Source organism: Mesoplodon densirostris, chromosome 7, assembly GCF_025265405.1.
Source record: "Mesoplodon densirostris isolate mMesDen1 chromosome 7, mMesDen1 primary haplotype, whole genome shotgun sequence".
Taxonomy (NCBI): Eukaryota; Metazoa; Chordata; class Mammalia; order Artiodactyla; family Ziphiidae; genus Mesoplodon; species Mesoplodon densirostris.
In genome coordinates, this window is record NC_082667.1 from 56,547,030 (window position 1) to 56,564,901 (window position 17,872).

At 48.4% G+C, this 17,872-nt stretch overlaps 1 protein-coding gene across 1 annotated transcript in view; it reads left to right on the forward strand.

Annotated features, from left to right (window-relative positions):
• Nucleotides 1–3,158: 3,158 nt before the first annotated feature.
• LOC132494165 (guanylate cyclase 2D-like) overlaps nucleotides 3,159–17,872 on the forward strand; it is an 88,340-nt gene continuing 73,626 nt past the window's right edge. The window contains 2 exon segments of the mRNA XM_060105189.1: nucleotides 3,159–3,245; nucleotides 6,085–6,252. Coding sequence (XP_059961172.1) covers nucleotides 3,159–3,245; nucleotides 6,085–6,252 — 255 coding nt within the window.

The following is a 17,872-nucleotide window of genomic DNA, read 5'->3' on the forward strand; positions in this document are numbered from 1 at the left end:
AAGCTTGCTAGGGGGCTGCAGTGTCTAGAGGCTTCCCCTGAACTGCCATAGTCACTTATGTCACCGAGGACTCAGCCATGCTCCCCTCCCCTAACTCCAGAAGAAGAGGACCAAGCCACGGGCATGCCCAGCAGAGAAAGCTGTCTGCCCACCCAGCTCCGAGGGCAGGAGGGAGAACGGCGCTAGCGCTGTCCATAGCCAGGCTCGGGAAAGAGAGGGAATCTGGTGGCCCCCAGGGAAAGAACTCACAGATGTTTTACACCCAGACCTGGCTTGACCTCCTCGTTCATGAACTCCAGGTGGCTCAAGCCAAGGACAGCATGCGAGCCCTCATCTTACCATCTGACCGGCCAGCCGTGGTGGCAAGGGTGACCATTTACTGAGCACTAACTGTGTGCCAAGCAAGATGCTCAACTCTTTGCTTTATTGTCACATTCGATCCTCACAACAGCCCTGTAAGTTACTATTTTTATTCCCATTTTACAGCTAAGAAAACCAAAATCTTAGAGATATTATATAACTTGTCCAAGTTCAGATATCTAGTAAGTGGTAGAGCTAGGATACAAATCCAGGCTACGAGACTTGGGCTCTTAACGACTACATTATACTAGTTCCATTCTTCCACCCATCCATCCATCCATCCATTCATCCATCCATCCATCCATCCAATCATCTAACCAGTTACCCATGTGTATCAGACAGAGTCCCAGTAGAAAAGAGATTCACACTTCATTCAGGCTAATTCAAGGTGGGCTTAATAAAGAGACAGTTTATAAAGATGGGGGTATGTGTGTGAAGGGAAACCACACAGGCCCCCGCAGTGCCTGAGTGTTAGGAACAGCTAGGTGGATAGTACCTGGAGCCTGAGGGGTGAGGGAGGAGATGTTAATGGAACCTGGGGAGAGAGGACCTGACAAGAGCTCTGCCCTTTGTCAAGAGAGGTGCCCGCCCATCTGAGGCACCACACAGAGAGGAGTCTGAGCAGTAAGGTCCCCAGCGTCTCCCTCCCTTCCTCTCCCTCCCCCTCCTTCTGGGCTCCCCATCAGCTGACCCAACCAGAGGCCATAGGACACTTGAGCCAGTGATGCAGTCCCTTCAGGTCAGCCTCTGGGGCCCAGAGCAGGGTGTGGAAAGGTGGAGAGCAGAGCTGGAGGGACAAAGGGAGGACACTCTGCACATCATCTATCCATGCATCCTACACGTCTCTCCTGGCACTGGGCCATGTCAGGTATGAGGATATTATTCCGGGCAAAAGAGATGTGATTCATTCATTCATTCATTCATTCATTCATTCATTCATTCACCAAGTGCCCTTGAGGCCTCTGTGAGAAGCTCCATGCTGGGTGCTGGGACCCAGGGAGGAGTGCAGCCCAGATCCTGCCCTTGCATTGCTCACAAGCTGCTGGTAGATCATCCTGAGATGTGACCTGGGCTGCCTGCTCCCTTGTGTGGGTCTGGGGGTTTGGGGGGGATGGGTTAGGTGAGATGGAAGTAGTTTAACCAGTAGGAAATCTATTTGCTGAATCTACTAGTTCGACCAAGTATTCTTAAGATTATACTTGTCTTTGGGGATGGGCGCTGTAGTCAGGAAATGACGGGCCCAGCTTAGGGCCGAGGGGAGGCTCAGTGCCTTGGTCTCATTAACATCACTATGTTATGATGAAGAAACTAAGTGCAGCCACATGGGGGCAAGACACAGCCCTAGAACTTCTAGGGCTCTTGCAGTACTTGGACAGGTAGGCAGAGACCACTTACCAAAGACCTGGCTGCTACTCCAGCTCAGCTGTGTGCTCTTGAAGGAGTCCCTGCTTCCCTCTGGGCCTGCCTGCTCAGCTATACAGAGGCTGCTGGGACCTCCAGCTCTGAGGATCGGTGAGTCTGGGAAGAGGCCACAGCTGGGACTCCTTTCGCCTTCCCCCTGCCAACCCCAGAGCTTTGGCCAGGCCCCGCATGGATGCCTCTGTGCTTCCGTTTTTCTTCAGGGCCTTGAAGTTGCTACCTCACTTCCCTGCACTCAATTACCATCTCTCCTGTTGGCCCTGACTTAATTACTACATCAAAGCCCCTCCAAGGGGTGCTCAGATTTGCTGTGAAGTTAATGGTGATGGTAGTGCTGAGCCAGGGGGTCCAGGCATGCTGGGGGCAAGCTGAGAGCCCACTTGGGTATGTGAGAGGGTGAGGAGGGGTCCACCTCTCCAATGCCTGGTTGCCCCCTGACACCTCAGTTTGTCTGACACAGGAATGCTTGATGCTCACACAGTGATGTATTCTCAGCCCTGGGGCCTCTGGCCTGGCAGGGATGGAGGCAATTTGTCTCTTACTTCCATTTCTGGTGTTTTTGTTTACTCAATCTGTCAGTGGACTTCCAGAATAATTTCTTACCAGACTATATCTATGTATCTGCATTTCAGTCTCTGTGATATGCACGAACCTCTAGAGTGCAAGGCCCAGGCAGGTGCCCCTTTCGCCCAGATCCGAGATGAGTCTTAGATCAGATGGGAAAGTGGGCCCTTCAGTGGATGCCAGTGGGGAGAGATGCTGGTGACCAGACCCACCAGTGGAAATGAGAGAGCAGTGGGGGTTGCCATTGTGGAACGAAAGTGACCAAGGACAGGTGGCCCTTGTCATCGCCTTGTCACTATGCACCCTACCCACCTCCAGAACTCCATCCCCTCAAGTAGGAGGGGAGGGGGAAAGCCCTCAGTTTTCTGAGGGAACCCGGAACTGACCCAAGTCATGTCCACCTGCAGCAGAAGTTACCCATGAAGGCTACATTTCTGCACCCGTGAGCATGGCTGATGTAGCCCGTCCCTCTCTCCAGCCCGAGCCTGTATCGCACAGGCTTTCTCCTCTGTAATGGGAGGAGCTCAACGCCCTTTCCAGCTAAAAGCATCATGTCCTTTTTGGAGCGGGGGCTGAAACAGAACCCCAGTTGTGCAGGACCATGACACCTCCCAGAACCCAGAGTTCTGTATCCTGCCCACTGGCTGCCGACAGCAACCTCCCCCTTCCCCCTCCGCCCCCTCCCACAGCCGCTAAATTGGTAGTAGGCGACTCCTTGGAGTATATATTCTTGGCAATGAGTATGAGACTGTGGGCTTGACTGTGAACGAACGTAAGAGTGTGAGCGAGGCTTGTGTGTGAGAATGTGTGCCCACATGAGAAACTTCCTCCAAGCGAACAAGTCAGAGAACATTGAAAGAAGACCCATCAAGTACTGCTGGCCTGTCAGCCTCCGAGTCGAGGTGTGTGTTTCAGATGAGGACCCAGTGGTTACCCTGGAGTTAGCCAAGAGACTCCAGCCTTATTTTTTTTCAGGGTCCATCAGCATCTTGGGACAAGGGGCCCCTTAGGCTGAAAGGTTAGGGGGAGGCTAATATCAGGGACCAGGGAGATATTCTGGGTCACCCAAAGCAAACATGAGCCCTTGCTCAGACCTCACAGAAAGACCATCACTGGGTAGTTCCATGCAGAGGACCAGGCCTCTGGCAGGAAACGGTTAGGGGAGGTCCAGGTAATGGAAACTGGAGGAAAGAACGAACGGAACTCTCTGGGATGAGACAAGGCACTTGGTCCTTCATGTACAACTCAGTTCCTCTTCGCCATCATACTAGCAGGTTAGATTATTATCCCCACTTTGTAGAGGAGAAAACAATTGCCCTGAGAGGGGGAATGACTTGCCCAAGGTCACGCAGCCAGTAAAAATTTCCGCCCAATCATGTTGGCCCCGTTGTTCCCTAAAGCACAACAGAACTTCTACCTGGGGAAGTGGAGAGGAAAGGGGCAGGCCTGGGCTTTCCCCAAGGATAGAGCAGGTGGTCAACATGACTTCGAGGTTTGAAGGGCCTGGTTTAGGGGAGCCTGACTAGGTGGGAGTTAGAAGCACACAGAGGCTTTGGAGTCAGTGTCTGCAGCCTCCTGGCTGGGTAATCTTGGGCTGGTCATTTCACTTCCCTGAGTCTCAGTTTTCTCACCTGTAAAAGGGGGGTCATATACCCTCTACTTTCTTCATCAGGTTGTTGTGAGGGTTAAAAGAGATACTGTGAGGGAAGAATTTAGGCCTGACCAATACTCATCTGTGACTGTCATCACTGGTGTTGGGATGGAGGTCCCCTAGGGTTGGCGTGAGGGTGCCACATCTGGGGAGAGCGAAGGGGAAGATGTTCCCAGGGAAGAGAGGGCAGTGACCAAAGTTACTCTATGTCAGGAACAACACATGCAGAATACTTTATTCTCGTTCTTTCCCCATGAAGCTATTCCCACTTCTACACCTCTAATAACCTTTAAGCTTCAGATAAACAGTGGAATCGTTGGGAGAATTGCCTGGCCCTTCAGATTCTTCCTCTCGAATCATCACGTTCTACTCCATACCCCTCCTCCACAACGCTGGCCATGAGAGACCTTATTAGTTGGAGCAGTAGGACGGCTCCTACTGAACCTGGGGATTGGGAGGGTGCTGGGGAGAGGGGAGGACGGAGGGAGAAGCAGGATGGCATCTGCTTCTCGCAGGAGGTGGGGCCCAGCCTCCAGGCGGGTGAACTTCAATAGGACCAATCTCGGGCTTACAGATGCAGTGCTGCACGCTTCGCTGTCCCTTATCTTTTTCCTGCTTCGTCCTGGTGCAGTCTAGCGCACACACCACGCCACTGACCATGCTCTCCACCAAGTCCCCTGCAAACTCCTTGTCAAATTTAGTGGACACCTCTCACTTGGTCTTGACCGGCTGGCCCTCTTAGTGTCTTGGGTGCTCTAGACACGCCCTCCTTCTTCAGACACCCACTTGATGCCAATGATTGGCCCCCCTCCCCTAGCTGCTTCTGCCCTCTTCTCTAGGCTCTGCCTTCTCAGTCGCTTCTGAGGGCTCCTCCTTCTCAAGGCTCCCCTGCCGTGACTGTGTCCGGAGACAGGTCCAAGCCCTTCCCACTCTACATGCTGTCCACCTTCCCTTCTCTGACTCCTCCCAGATCTCCCTCTCCACGTGCAGTGGCAATCTCCCCCAGTTCAAAATGAACGCTGATCTGGAAATTAGTTTTCACCTATAAGGTTGACAAATTTTGAAAAACACTGATGATATCCAACGTTGATGAGAGTTGCTGGCAATGTAAGCTGGGGTAGCCTTTCTGGAGCCCAACTGACAGACTGACAGACTCTACCAGACTATAAAATACACTATCATGGTGTAGTTGACCCAGCGACTCACCTCTTGAAATCTACCCCAGAGAAACACCAGCACATGTGCACAAAGAGGACGGCACAAAGCTATTTATTACAGGATTGTTAATAACAGTGAAAAATTGGAGGAAAATGTACAAGAATAGGAGATGCTACATTCATTCTATGCAATACCATGCAGCAACAGGGGCATGCCACCCTGTCAACTTGGACTTACAGTGTGGTCCAAGAGAGGGAGGCCTGAGCATGTGCTCCCCTGGGCTGTCCTGAATTCCAAGTGACCAGGAGACTAAATTAAGAGCCAGTGAGCTAAGAGGCCCGGGAGGGTAGAGGACTGGGCAGGGGGCTAGACGGGGACCAAGGCAGAGCCTGTGATTCTATGGGCACCACAAGCCAAGGTGGAGCCAGATGAGCCAGCTACACCGGTGGGGGCGTGGCCCCGGCTAGAGACCCCCCTTGAGGAACCAAGCGTTGCCCTGGAGAAGCAGACGGTACTGACAGATTCCGCCTCTTCCAGGTAATCCTGTACTTGCCTGGCTGCTCACATTAAGGTCCCCTTTACACACACACAGCTGAGAGGCAGGTGGAGGTGGAAGCTACCTGAGGAATGGAACGTTTTCAGACAAGGCAGACCGAATATTACCAGAAGAGACTGTTTAAATGATCAGATCAGACTGAGCTTGAAATCACGTTAGACGACATTATGCAATTTTTTCCTGCTGACCAAGGCAGGAGTGGTTAGGGAGGAAAGTCAGATTAGTGACAAACAAAATAATTATAGCTTCCTTGTGAAAGTGCAGAGTGAGCTGAATTTTGTGACCTTGATGCATCTGTACTTTTTTTGCTCAGTTTCTTCTGCCTGGCACGCTCTCCCTCCCCTCTCCTCCTGGATGGCTCCTACTCACCTCTCAGTTTGCCCTGATAGCCCTCCTCAGGGAGCTGCCCTTGGACGCCCCCACCGGCTTCCACACCCCAGAGTTTCCCTTTACCACAGCATTTAGCGCACCGTGTTGTCAGACTGTGAGCTCTGGCGAGCAGAGGTCTCTGCTCATCCTCAACGTGCCCCTAGGACCTAGCACGGTACTTCTTAGCACATGGCAGGTGCTAGGTTAATGCTTGTTGAATAAATGAGGGACTAAATGAATGAATGAGGGAGAGGTGCTGCCTTTACAGAAGACCTGGAAACCCCGTGACCTTGGGCTACACATTTTCCCACCTGGTGCCTCTGTTTTCCACCTGCGGAGAGGCAGGGGTGGGCTTCTCTCTGAGATTCCCACCCACCCAGTCCTCCTGCAGAGCCCAAGACAGACGGGATGGATGGGGCGGGACCTCTGTCCTCTCTGCCCGCTGAGAAATCCCAGACCAGAGAACCCAGTCTATGCAACCTCCCTGCCCACTGCCAGCTCAGCCTTTGCAAAATTCTGCTGCTTCCTCTTTCCAGACGTGGCTCATGTCTGGCTCCGTCCCCACGCCCTCCTCCTGGAGGGACCCTGACTGCTTCCGGATGGGGGCCGTCCCTGCCTCTTTCCTGGAGTCCAGCAGGCTGAGCCCTAGCTGAGGAGCTGCCCAAGGCCTCTCCCTGCCTCCACAGCCCGGGGGTGGAAGGAATCCTTCTTCCCTTCTCTCTTTCTCTGTATGCCATTCTCGCCTCTATCGCCATGTCCCTCTCTCCTTTCTCTCTGTGTGGCTGTTTTTTGGTTTCTCTGCTGGCTTTGTCTTTTTCCTCCCTCTGCCTTTCTCCCTCTACTTGCTCTTTGCATCTGTGTTTCCCTCTCTGTCCATCTCTCCTTGTTTTTTCTGTGTTCTTCTCTCCCGTTTCCTCTCTCCGGACCCCTTTCCCATCCTAGAGGCCCCCTTCCCTTCCACAGGCCTTAGCCTCCTTAACCTGGCTGAGGGGTAGTCTCGGGTTTTCCCAAAGCCCTGGCCAGCCTGAATTCCCACGCTGTCCCTCTGTCAGGCAGGCACCCCAGCACAATCAGGGGAGCATGTTGGACTCACAGCGTCCTAGCACGGCCTTCCTGAGGGGGAGTGGGGAGAGACCGTGACCCATGGCCAGGGCTGCCTGGGCCTTTTCCAGCCTGGAGGTACCTCACCCCAACCCTGAGTGAGCCTGCAGAGACTGCTTTCCTCTGCTAGCTTCCTCCTGCAGAGCCTGCCAGGAGCTGGGCTATTAGATCTCAGGTCTGCTTCAGTTGAGAGGAATTAGACCGCAGGACCCAGCTAGAGGGATGTTAAGAACCCGAGAACAAATATGAGGCTGGAATGTGAAACCTGAGGTGGGAATTGAATAAGTAAGATTCTCCCCTGTTGGATCCTGGGCTCTGCCCCTCACCAGTGGGCTAGTCTGACACAAATCACTTCCCTTTTCTGAGCCTCTGTTTTCTTTCTTGTAAAATGGGCCAGCAGATTCCCTTCTGGTGCACTGCTATGGGAATTAAATGTTAAGCCATGGATAATACACTCAACAGTGAAGGCTCACAATAAATGTTACTTGAGATGGAATCTGAATGCCTGATAAAGAGTCAGACCAGAGTCACATGCCACTGGTACTTTCTCAGACTGGCATGGGGTGGGAGCAGGGTGGGGCAGCTGCTCAAAAAGTGTTGAAGAGTAAATAAGTGAAAAGATGAGGGGATGAATGGTTGGATCTCAGTCACTGATCAGTAGTGGCTTTGCATAAATCAAGGGTCCTCAATAAACGGTAGAGGTAATTCCTGTCTTGTAAGGTTTTTACAAGAATGAAATTAAATAAGGAATGTAAAAGTGCATAGTTAGTGGTCAATAAATCTTAGCTCTTATATAAATGATAATAATCTTAGCACAAGAATTAAAAGAAAAAAATTTCAATATAGAAGGATCCATCTTTATCCTTATATAGGGGGCCAGTTGCTCTATTTAAGCCTAAACTGCTGAGGAGCATGGGCAAAGGGTCTGGCTTGCTTTTTACTGGTCCTCAGGCTCACAGCAGATTGAGTGGAGGGGCCTGGAAGTTGTTTCTTCAGGCTCTTGACCAAGTGGCCAGGGTGGCTGCTGAGGAGCCAGAGCTCCAAACCCAGGGAAGCTGCAAGCATAAAGCAGACCCAAGGGGGCCAGGGTCAGGGAGCCAGTCCTGCCAATGAGGGCTGAGGCCAAGGGTGAGGCTGTTTCCATGACTACAGGCTTCACCCCATCTTGGTAGTAAGCCTGGCACATCCTATCCCCAGGTGGGTCCCTGGGCCCCATCCCCACCTGAGCATGGGCCAGAGTGGCAAGCCAGACAGATCAGCCCCTACCTGATTCTGGCTGCCCTTGAACACACCCCAGGCCACCACATCTTGCTGTCCTTGCTACTTGGGATGTGCAGTCCAGCCTTCTCTTTCTGTTACTATCCTGCTTACCCTTCAACTGCCAGCTCTGCTGCAACCCCCCAAGATCTCCCTGAGTCCAATGACTCACTCACTAACCTGACTTTGGGCAGGTTACCTGACACACAGAGCCTCAGTTTACTTGGGTGTAAAGTAGGGCTGTTCATACCTAGCTGTAGGTCTTATGAGCATTTAGTGAGAAAACCCATATGAAAGTGTCAGGGGTGATTTTTGACACATGAACTCCACCTTATCTTGACACCTTAAATCATTTGTCTTGCTACCCCCCTTATGTTATTGGCATGTGTTCCCCATCAGAATGGGAAGTCCTTGAGGCCAGGGTTATCCCCATCCCCAGTGCCCAGTGCAGGACCTGACCCAATGCAATACATGCCTAGGAAGTGGTCTCGCTCCTGACCATCCCAAGATAGAGCTACACTCTCTGAGCACTTACTATGTGCCGGGCAACGTGGGGAGCATTCTCTGAGCATCAACAAGTAGTGAGCATCTACGGTGTGGCAAGTTCTGCAAACAGCACTAAGTAACATCAGTGAACAAAAGTCACATATCCTGTCCTTGTGGAGCTTGCCTTCTAGCAGAGGGAGTGGATGACAAACAGCGAGCATAGTGAGCGTTAGGAGGTGACAAGCACTATGGATAAAAACAGAGCAGTGCAAGGGGGCATGTGGGGTGCGAGGAGGGGAGTGGGTTACAATTTTAAACAGGGTGGTTGGTATAGGGCTCCTTAGAAGAGGACCTTTGAACCAAGGATTGAAGGAGGTGAGGGAGTTGGCCCTACAGATGAATCTATGGGGGGTGTGTTCCTGGCCAGGGGAACAGTCTGGGCAAAGGCCCTAAGGCGGGGCCTGCCTGGCTAGTTGGGGTGAAGAAGGGGAACAGGAGCATGAGGGCAGGGCAGTTACTGGGCCTGTTTACCAGGCCTTAAGAGATCATTGTAAGGACTTTGATTTTTTTGCCCTGAATGAATTAAGGAACCCTTAGAGGTTTTGAGCCTAGGAATGATGTAATTGACTTGATTTGATTTATTTTATTGAGATATAATTGACATATAACATTGTATTAGTTTTAAGTGTACAACATAATGATCTGATACATGTATACATTGCAAAGTATCACAGTAAGTTTAGTTAACATTCATCACCATACATAGTCTCAAAAATTTTTTTTCTTGTGATGAGATCTTTTAAGATTTATTCTCTCAGCAACTTTCAAATATGCAATACAGTATTATTATTATTTTTTAAATTTATTTATTTACTTATGGCTGCATTGGGTCTTCGTTGCTGCACGTGGGCTTTCTCTAGCTGTGGAGAGCGGGGACTACTCTTCGATGTGGTGTGTGGGCTTCTCATCACGGTGGCTTCTCTTGTTGAGGAGCACGGGCTCTAGGTGCGCAGGCTTCAGTCGTTGTGGTGCGTGGGCTCAGTAGTTGTGGCTCGCGGCCTCTAGAGCGCAGGCTCAGTAGTTGTGGTGCACGGGCTTAGTTGCTCTGCAGCATGTGGGATCTTCCCAGAACAGGGCTCGAACCCGTGTCCCCTGCATTGGCAGGAGTATTCTTAACCACTGCACCACCAGGGAAGCCCCAATACAGTATTATTAGCTATAGTCACCATGCTGTAACATTACGTCACCAGGACTTGTTTATCCTATAGCTGGAAATTTGTACTTTTTGACCACCTTTTCCTATGACTCATGTTTTAGAAGGCTCACTCTGCAGAGTTATTCTATGGGTTCAAATACCAACTCCGCCTCTTTGTAGTTGCATCACTGGGCCAGACATTTATTTTACCACTCAGTTTGTTTCCTCTCTGTATAAAAGCAGATGAAGAGTATGTGTCTAACAGATCTTGGCAGAAATGCCTGTCTGCTTTTAGGCCTAAGAATAGCAGTCCTTCTGAGCAGTTGGTCTGTTTCAATCTCATGAGCACCGTGGCCGAACTTCTCACGCTCACTGGCTGCTGGGAAGCCGAAAGCAAAACCTGTGTCCTTCCCAGAGCAAACTCATCCATCTTTAGGTGCATGAAGATTTATTCCTGTGCTTGGCTCTTCCCATGCCTACTTTAAAAGTTTTTTAAATGCTATGCCCTTTAAATAAGTTCTTCAGAATAACAGTTTTTCCTCAATTACAAAAATAATACATGTTAATGTTAGATATTTTGGGAAATGAACATGTAAAGCACCAGGAAGAAAATATATGTGACCCAAAGATAACTACTTTTAATCTTTTTTGGTAGTATTTCTTTTGGATTACATATAAAAAATATATTTTAATATATATATTATATATTTCATATATAATATATAATACTTATATATTTAAAAATATATTTTAAATACATATTTCATATAAAATATTATATATATATATATATATATATATTTTTTTTTTTTTTTTTTTGCAGTACGCGAGCCTCTCACTGTTGTGGCCTCTCCCGTTGCGGAGCACAGGCTCCAGACGCGCAGGCTCAGTGGCCATGGCCCACGGGCCCAGCCGCTCCGCGGCAAGTGGGATCTTCCCGGACCGGGGCACGAACCCGCGTGCCCTGCTTTGTCAGGCAGACCCCCAACCACTGCGCCACCAGGGAAGCCCCTATATAATAGATTTTAATATAAATTTTATATATATATATATATATATATATATACACACACACACATATGTAATTGAGCTAGTAAATGTTTATTTTTCCCTCCTCCATAGTTCCTTTAATTCCATGTCCTTGCCCAGGCTGCGAGGGGATCAAACCTTCATGCCACGGTGGAATGCAGATAATAAAGGAAGCCAGTATTTGGCTTTTGTGGTTTGAGTATAAGCGACACATTTGGAAGAATTGATGGAGTCAAGCAACCCAGATTCCAGGCCAGACAGGGAGTATTCTAATGGAGAGCAGAGGGGGAGAGTTGGAGGGAAGGTGAGGAGCTTTGGGTGTTAAGAGGGGGTCCTACATCATCTCCCTCCACAACCCCACCACTTTGTGTCCCCTCTCTCAGCACAGCCTGAGAGGTCCGGGCACTTGACTTTCTTGCAGCCTTCTGAGATTCTGGATAGCAGAGAAGAGATGACTGAAGAAGTACAAGCAGCTGGGCCCATAGAGCCTCGCGGAATGTTCCACGGCCCTGGAGAGGCTGGGCGGGGGTGGAGGGAGGTCCTGGGCCCCTGGAGGTCGCGGTGCGTGCTGGAGAGCTAGCACCTGGATTCCTGTGGCTCACACACAAGAAGTACAATCACGGTGCACTTGGTGTGTAGCTGTATCAGCTTCCTGTGGCTCCTGTAACAAATTGCCAACACACTTGCTAGCTTAAAGCAACAGAAATGGATTCTCTTACAGTTCTGGGGGCCAGAAGTCCAAAATAAGTCTCCCTGGGCTGAAATCAAGGTGCTGGCATGGCCCCATTCCCTCTGGAGGCTCTAGGGGAGAATCTGCTCTTTGCCTCTTTCAGCTGCTAGTGGCTTTTAACCTTTGTTAGCTTGTGGCTGCACATTTCTGTTGTGGCTGTCTCATCTCCCTCTGCTTCTCTCTTATAAGGATACATGTGATTGCTCTTAAGACCCATCTGGATAATCCAGGATAAACTCCTTCTCTCAAGATCCTTATCTTAAACAAAAGCAAAAATAAACAAGTGAAACTAAATCAAACTAAAAGCTTCTGCACGGTAAAGGAAACTACCAACAAAATGAAACAGGCAACCTATCGAATGGGAGCAAATATTTACAATTGTATATCTGATAAGGGGTTAATATTCAAAACATATTAAATGACCCATACAACTCAGAAAAAAACCCAAAACAATCGTATTTTAAAATGGGCAGAGGATCTGAATAGACATTTTTCCAGGGAAGACATACAGATGGCCAACAGGTATATGAAAATGTGCTCAATATCACTAATCATCAGGGAAATGTAAATCAAAACCACAATGAGATATCACCTCACACCTGTTAGAATCGTTATTATCAAAAAGACAAGAAATAACAAGTGTTGGTGAGGATGTGAAGAAAAGAGAACATTTGTGCATTGCTGGTGGGAATGTAAATTGGTGGAGCCACTATGGGAAACAGTATGAAACCTCCTCAAAAAATTAAAAATAGAACTACCATATGATCCAGGAATTCTACTTCTGGGTATTATCTAAAGCAAATGAAAACACTGACTTGAAAGGATATCTGTACCTCCATGTTCATTGCAGCATTGTTCACAATAACCAACACGTGGAAACAACTAAGTGTCCATCAGTGGATGAATGGATAAAAAAAATGTGATATATATATAAAATGGAATATTATTCAAACATAAAAAAGAATAAAATCTTGTCAAACCAGCAACATGGATGGACCTTGAGGGCATTATGCTAAGTGAGATAAGTCAAACAGAGAAAGACAAATACTGTATGTTCTCACTTATATGTGGAACCTAAAACAAATAAAAAATCCCCCAAATAGTTCTCATAGATACAGAGAACAGATTAATGATTGCCAGGGGGGAGGGTAGTGGGGGGCATTGGAGAAAGGGGTGAAGGAGATCAAAAGGTAAAAACTTCCAGTTATGGGCTTCCCTGGTGGCACAGTGGTTAAGAATCCACCTGCCAATGCAGGGGACATGGGTTCGAGCCCTGGCCCGGGAAGATCCCACATGCCGCAGAGCAACTAAGCCCGTGTGCCACAACTACTGAGCCTGTGTGCCACAACTACTGAAGCCCGTGCTCCACAACAAGAGAAGCCACTGCAATGAGAAGCCTGCACACCACAACAAAGAGTAGCTGCAACCAGAGAAAGCCCACACACAGCAATGAAGACCCCACGCAGCCAAAACAAAGAAAAACCTTCCAGTTACGAAATAAATAAGTCCTGGAGATGTAATGTACAGCATGGTGACTATAGTTAATAATACCGTAGTGCATATTTTAAAGTTTCTAAGAGAGTAGATCTTAAAAGTTCTCATTACAAGAAAAAAAATTTTGTAACTACATGTGGTGATGGATGTTAACTAGACTTATTGTGATAATCATTCTGCAATATATATCAATACAAATATCAAATCATTATGTTTTATACCTGAAACATATATGTCAATTATCTCCATAAAAAACTTACCTTAAATAAGATAAAAATAAACAAAATTTCAAAAATATGTAAGATGAAAATTATAAGCAAATACATATAACAATTTAAACTAAGCAAATCATTAAAATCATCAATAAATTACAATATAAACCCATAAATAATTTTTTAAAATTTCTTAGGTGAGACTAAAATAAACATCTCAGTCTTCTGCTCTCTATCCTCTCCATCCATGTGTGTATCCATGTACCTCATCTCTCCATGTCTGCCTAGGTAAGGAACCAAAGAAGAGCTGAATGAGGCAGGGTTCAAGAATCACTCACTGCCTTTCCTTCAGTTTATCTCTGCCTGGGTTGAGGCACCCAATTAATGCGTAAAATATGTACAGAATAAAAGAAATAGAACATTTTATTGGCCTCTGATGGGCTGGAGATGCATATTTAGAGTTTCTGGATACAGGAGACCAATTTTTAAAAGGTGATGGAAGCTGCTTCTTTCCACTAGCATCTAAGATCAGTGAGGGCAGAGGTCTTCCACCCCTAGGGCTTAGCAGGGCATTGGGTATATAGGTGCTCAGTTAATGATGACATTATAAATGAGTTCATTGTATCCACTGGTAGCACTTTTCTATATTATCCTGCCCCATTATATTTTATTCTGCTGAGAAGAAGGGAAGAGGAAAAATCAGGAGCCCTTAGGGGTGATCTGGGGTAAGGGAACTCATTTCTTTGGACCTCAGTTTCCTCCTCTTTGAAATTATGGGACCAGATTTTTTTTTTAAAGATTTTTATCTTTTTTTTTTTTTTTTTCTTTTTGCGGTATGCGGGCCTCTCACTGTTGTGGCCTCTCCCGTTGCGGAGCACAGGCTCCGGATGCGCAGGCCCAGCGGCCATGGCTCACGGGCCCAGCCGCTCCGCGGCATATGGGATCCTCCCAGACCGGGGCACGAACCCGTATCCCCTGCATCGGCAGGCGGACTCTTAACCACTGCGCCACCAGGGAGGCCCTAAAGATTTTTATCTTAATCACATATTTTGCCCTATAAGCAATATGCATCTTTTGCCATATTGGGTAATAGTCACAGGTTCTGGATTAGAAAGTGAATATGCCTTGTGTGTGGGGGGGAGGGACATTTTTCTGCCCGCCACAGGGGCCCTGCAGTAGCTAAGAAAGCTGTCTGGAACTGAAGGGTCACATAGTCAGGAATAAGGCTTGACCAGAAAGTGCTCAGTGAGGACTGACAGCCAGGGCTTGGGCAGGCTGTTGGGATGTCTCAGGGGGACACCACTGTGGAGAGATGACACTTGAGGACCTACCTGTAGGAACAGGGAAAAGGAGGGGGTGGTTTGTTTGGGTGGAGGACCCAGAAATGTCTGAGATTAAGTTTCCACCTCACAGAATGGGGGTTCATAATAGAAATAAATTTAGCCATAAAATAAAGTTACCACTTTTTTGGTACATCTGAGTGGTCTGCAGTTGAAATCCACTATATATACCCAAGCACATACATACTCCCACAGTTAGCATTCATCTATAAATATTCTTTTTTTTTTTTTTTTTTTTTTGCGGTATGCGGGCCTCTCACTGTTGTGGCCCCTCCCGTTGCGGAGCACAGGCTCTGGACGTGCAGGCCCAGCGGCCATGGCTCACGGGCCCAGCCGCTCCGCGGCACGTGGAATCCTCCCGGACCGGGGAATGAACCCACGCCCCCTGCATCGGCAGGCGGACTCTCAACCACTGCGCCACCAGGGAAGGCCTATAAATATTCTTGTGGGCTGATTTTTTAGCTTAACAAAATGCTGTCAACATCTTTCCAAGGCATTAAATATTCTACATCATCATTTTAACAACTCCCTTTAACATTCCATTGATTGATATTCAATGCTATAGATCCATCATCTTGTATTTTTATAAAATCTTATAAGCCACTTTAAATCCCTTTTTTCTTTTTGACATGATGGGAAATCAATATATTTATGAATAGCTTACAAGGTTGGTATGAGGATTAACTATAATATATATAAAATTTGAAATTGTAATCCATTCAAATCTTTCTTTGCCAAATTTACTTCTTCATCGTTTCTTATCACAGTAAAGGTGATGCCTGAATTAGAAACTTGGGAGTCACTCCTGCCTCTTTCCTTTTTCCCACCCTGTCCCCTATATCTAATTAGTTGCCAGGTCCCATCCATTCTATCTTTAAAACTTCTCTGGGACCAACGAGTTCTCTGCATCCTCACAACCCCTCTCCTTAGTTAGGCCCTTATCACCTCTTCCCTGCACGGTTGCACTAGCCTCCTCCTGGGGAGTATTCTTTTGGGTTCCCTCAAAAGCAGATTCTGATACAAGAACTTGGATGCACACAGGTTTTGGAGGGTGATCCTAAGAGTAAATCAGGCAGTGGGGAAAGTGAGGAGAAAAAACGATAAAGCTCAGTTTCCCTGGGGCCCCAGAGGTGTCCATAGGGCAGAGCAGTTTCCTGGGAAAGACTTCTCTTCCCTGGGCAGAAAATAGAGGAAGTTGCTTGGGGTGGGAAGCTGTCAGCAGGTATGGGAACTGTTTCCTGTGGCCACCCTAGAATTTGGGGGTGGACCAAGGGATCCAGGGCCAGTCAACATAGCAACTGAGACACTGGTCTCCTGCCTCAGTCTGTCCTTCTCCTGCCCGTCTCCACTCTGCAGCCCCAAGGGTCTTTCTGGAACACAGAGTCCTAGGCTGAACTATATGAAAATGAGGAAGCAGGTAGAGGGGTGCAGCGACAGACTGGCTCCCACAGTGGGGCTTGTTGAGGGGTTACAGCTTGGTTCATGGGCTGTCTCTTGTCTGAGTTCAGTTCAAGTTGAGCTGAACTGGGCCATACTGGACTGGAACAGGCCAGAGGTGTGTGAGCAAGCCTCAAGACATCAGATTTCTTTTGGTTCAGGTTAAACTGGAAAGGTTGAGTCCTTAGCATCAGACAAGAAGGGGAAGGTGGCCCAGGAGGCCCAGGAAAGCCACCTGGGAGTCCACACTTGTCATGGACAATCCACATGCAGATAATTGAGAGTTTACCCTGTGCCGTTTGACTAAGGCTTGAAAGGTATGAATATGCATTTAAAGCAGCATTGATGATAATGAACATCCTCATATATGTCTGTAGATCTCACTAGAAAAAAGTATAGCACTATTGGGATATTGCCAATATTGGAAAATAAAAGAATACATGAGACACTCATGTGCAGGGGTCCCCAACCCCTGGGCCTGGACCAGTCCGCGGCCTGTTAGGAACCGGGCCGCACAGCAGGGGTTGAGCAGCGGGCAAGAGAGCAAAGCTTCATCTGTCGCTCCCCACCACTCCCCACCGCTCGCGTTACCACCTGAACCATCACTACCCCTCCCCCTTCCATGGAAAAATTGTCTTCCATGAAACCGATCCCTGGTGCCAAAAAGGTTGGGGACCGCTGCTCATGTGTATCATGAGATCAGCTGAGAAAACAGCTGTCTGGAAGCTGAGGACTTTCCCCAACAGTCTGGTGACTGGCCTCACTCACAGGAATCTCAAAGAAGCCTGGGGGCTCACTTCCCAGTCTGGCTGGTAATGTATGCTGAGCGGCCGTCAGCCAGAACAGACCCCTCTGGGTCATCTTTATATATATATTTTTGGCTGTGTTGGGTCTTCTTTGCTGCATGTGGGCTGTCTCTAGTTGCGGCGAGTCAGGGCTACTCTTTGTTGTGGTGTGCGGGCTTCTCACTGTGGTGTTTTCTCTTGTTGCGGAGCATGGGCTCTAGGCACGCAGGCTTTAGTAGTTGTGCACGCGGGCTCAGTAACTGTGGCTCGTGGGCTCTAGAGTGCAGGCTCAGTAGTTGTGGCGCATGGACTTAGTTGCTCCGCGGCATGTGGGATCTTCCTGGACCAGGGATTGAACCCGTGTCCCCTGCATTGGCAGGCGGATTCTTAACCACGGCGCCACCAGGGAAGCCCTGGGTCATCTTAAAGGAACAAATTTCATTATGTGCTGATTAAATAATCAGTTCAGCAGCCATTTCCTGGTGCCTGCTTTGTGCCAGGCCCGGGGCTGGGTTCTGGATGCAGAGGTGGTTAGGAAATGATTTCTGCTCTCGGAGGGCTCACATGCGGGAGTAGCTGAGATAGGAGGCAGAGTTCCATATTGTGAGGGAGAGAAGCGTGGAGAGCCCCAGGTAGCTTTATGAGTCACAGGGGAGATGTCCTGCAGGCGTGATACACGAGATGGGTCTTGATGAATGAGTAGAAGTTTGCTAGGTAGGAAATATGCGG